Below are 2,476 nucleotides of genomic sequence, written 5' to 3'. Positions count from 1 at the left end.
GGAAGGAGAAGCTTCCCGCCTCCCTGTGCCTCGACAGCCGGGATGCCCGCGCCGCCCTCTCGGGCAGGGCCAAGGAGGTGAGGGTGGGCCTGTGCTCCGTGTCCTGCTCCAGGGGCTCCCTCGGTGTCCCTCGGAGCTGCGGTGACACTGGTGGGGTTTTCCTGGCAGTTCCTGTCCCTGGATGACATCCTGGAAACCAGCCAGGCCAGCGGGAGCATGAGGAGGAACCGGCAGCGTGCGGTAAGAGGAACCAGGTGCCTTTTACCCCTCTTTTTATCCTTCCTTTTTCTCCTTTTAGCCTTCTTTTTCTCATTTTATCTTCCCTTTTGCTCTTCTTTTTATCCTTCCTTTTTCTCCTTTCATCTCTCCTTTCGGGGATCGGGATCGGGACCGGGACCGGGACCGGGATCGGGGTCGGGACCGGCATCGAGACCGGGATCGGGAGCGGGACCAGGACTGAGGTTGAGATCGCGGTTGGGGTAGGGATTGGGATGGGGATTGGGGTCGGCATTAAGATCGGAATTGAATTTGGGCTTGGAATCGGGATCAGGGTCGGGATTGGGGTTGGGAGCGGGGTAGAGCTAGGGATGGGAATTGGGGTCGGGGTCAGGTGAGGGGTCGGGATAGGGGTGGGATCGGGATAAGAGTCAGGGTCGGGACCGGGATCTCGGCGTTGGGATCGGGCTCCGGAGTGGGTCCGGGATCGGGGCCGGGACTGAGGCTGGGATCGGGACCGGGATAGAGTTAGGGCTGGGAATTGGGGTCGGGGTCAGAACCAGGGCCGGAATCGCATCGAGGTCAGGATCGCGATCAGGGCCGGAGTCAGAGCCGGGGGCAGCACTGGGATCGGGGCTGGGACGGGAACTGGGGCTGGGGTCACGATCGGGGCCAGAATCGGGACCAGCGTTGGGATCTGGGTGTCGGGGTGGGGATTTTCCAACCCCAGCAATTCCCAGTTGCCTGGAGTGTCCTCCCGTTTCAATGCAGCCTCGCCGGGATTCCCGCAGAGATTCCTGCCGGGATGTGCCCTGCCCCGCGCTCCCGGTGAGCCGCGCGCAGAGCATTCCCTGTGGGATCCTTTCTCCGGAGCTGCGGGGTTTGAGGCTGCCTTTGGGGCGCGGGGGGGGTCTCTCCAGCCGGAATTCCAGCATGGACGAGGCGGATTCCCGCTTCCTGCACCTGCTGCAGCCCATCCGGGACCTCACCAAGAACTGGGAGGTGGACGTGGCCGCCCAGCTCGCCGAGTACCTGGGGGAGGTAACGGCGTCCCCCCGCCTCAGCCCTGCCCCTGTGCCACCCCGAATCCCGCTGGCACTCAGCCGCTCCCTCCCTGCCTTTCCCAGCTGGATCAGATCAGCATTTCCTTCGACAACGGGAAAACCACCATGAATTTCCTGGAGGCAGCGATGCTGATCCAGGGCTCCGCCTGCATCTACAGCAAGAAGGTGAGGATGCAGGTGACCCCTGCCTCATCCCGATCCTGTGCCGGGCCCATTCTGTGATCCCTGACCTGCCACAAGCCCATGGAGTCGCCCTGGAATCCCGCTTTGGCTTTGAGTCGTTGAGGGGAACGAAAGGATTTCAGTTCATCGCCCCGAAATTTGGTCCCTTTGTAGGCGTTGGCAGCCCTGGGGAGGAGCAGGAGTTTGGTTGCTCTCCAGATTTCCTCCAGAGGGTGGGTTATAAAATCCTGCTTCGCCACAAAATCCTGGGATGTTGAATGTTTTTGACCACAAAATCCTGGAATGGTTGGGTGGGAAGGGACCTCAAAGCCCATCCAGTGCCACCGTGGGCAGGGACACCTCCCACTGCCCCAGGCTGCTCCAAATTCCAGGGATTTCCCCAAATCTGGCCTCAGAATGGCTGAAAAAAGGAGAAGAGAACAACAAGACCCCGTGGATTGAACTCCAGCTGCCCCGGGATAACAGGAGGGGGGGGAGTCCCTCAGGTGGAGGGGCTTTCCCAGGAGCTGCTCCCCCCTTTCCCAGCTCCAGGCGCTGTTTTCCAGGTGGAACACCTGTACATGCTGGTCCACCAGGCGCTGGACAGCATCTTCAAGAAAAAGTGAGTGGGATTTTCCCTTCCCACTGGGATTTTCCCTTCCCACTGGGATTTTCCCTTCCCAGAGGGAGGTTTGCCCTGCAGAAGCTGCCCTGATGCCGGGCCATTCCCACTCCCGTTCCTGCCCTGGCAGGTGCATCCCAGGCTTAGGAAGGACATCAAAGGATGCACAAACGAAATCTGGGACGATTTTTCTCCTGGTTCATGGTGGTTTAGGGGTCCAGAGGAGCCCGAGGGAGCCTTTTCCAAAAGGAAAATCCCTTTGGAACGTGCTGCCGGCTCCTTCGGACTCCCACACCGACACGAACAGGAGGGCAAACCCCATCCTGCCGTGGGATTTTCCCACCTGGAGGGGCCTCAGCGGGGCTGCAGGGAGCCTTTCCCAGCCCTCCCACGGATCCTGAGCCCCTCTTTC

The 2,476-nt window shown here is 60.9% G+C and overlaps 2 protein-coding genes across 5 annotated transcripts in view; both read left to right on the top strand.

Moving 5' to 3' along the window:
- Positions 1-6: 6 nt before the first annotated feature.
- NCAPH2 (non-SMC condensin II complex subunit H2) overlaps positions 7-2,476 on the top strand; it is an 8,778-nt gene continuing 6,308 nt past the window's right edge. Inside the window, exons 1-2 of the mRNA XM_017739395.1 lie at positions 7-77; positions 169-240. Of these exons, the coding sequence (XP_017594884.1) occupies positions 217-240 (24 nt within the window). The 5' untranslated portion in view covers positions 7-77; positions 169-216. The remainder of the gene's footprint in view (positions 78-168; positions 241-2,476) is intronic.
- On the top strand, positions 485-2,470 carry LOC108447970 (condensin-2 complex subunit H2-like). Of its 4 annotated transcripts, none has more exons than XM_017739391.1 (3): positions 485-1,257; positions 1,344-1,445; positions 1,989-2,470. In XM_017739391.1, exons 1-3 carry the CDS (start codon positions 982-984, stop codon positions 2,463-2,465), a joined length of 855 nt encoding a protein of 284 aa, XP_017594880.1. In that variant the 5' UTR covers positions 485-981; the 3' UTR covers positions 2,466-2,470. The 4 variants fall into 4 exon arrangements, with proteins under 4 accessions (XP_017594880.1, XP_017594883.1, XP_017594881.1 ...); XM_017739394.1 differs by lacking the exon at positions 1,989-2,470 and adding an exon at positions 1,835-1,982; XM_017739392.1 differs by lacking the exon at positions 1,989-2,470 and adding an exon at positions 1,617-1,811.

The sequence above is a fragment of the Corvus brachyrhynchos genome, unplaced genomic scaffold (genome assembly GCF_000691975.1).
Source record: "Corvus brachyrhynchos isolate BGI_N302 unplaced genomic scaffold, ASM69197v1 scaffold197, whole genome shotgun sequence".
In the NCBI taxonomy this organism is placed as follows: domain Eukaryota; kingdom Metazoa; phylum Chordata; class Aves; order Passeriformes; family Corvidae; genus Corvus; species Corvus brachyrhynchos.
This window is presented reverse-complemented; position numbering and strand designations above follow the sequence as displayed.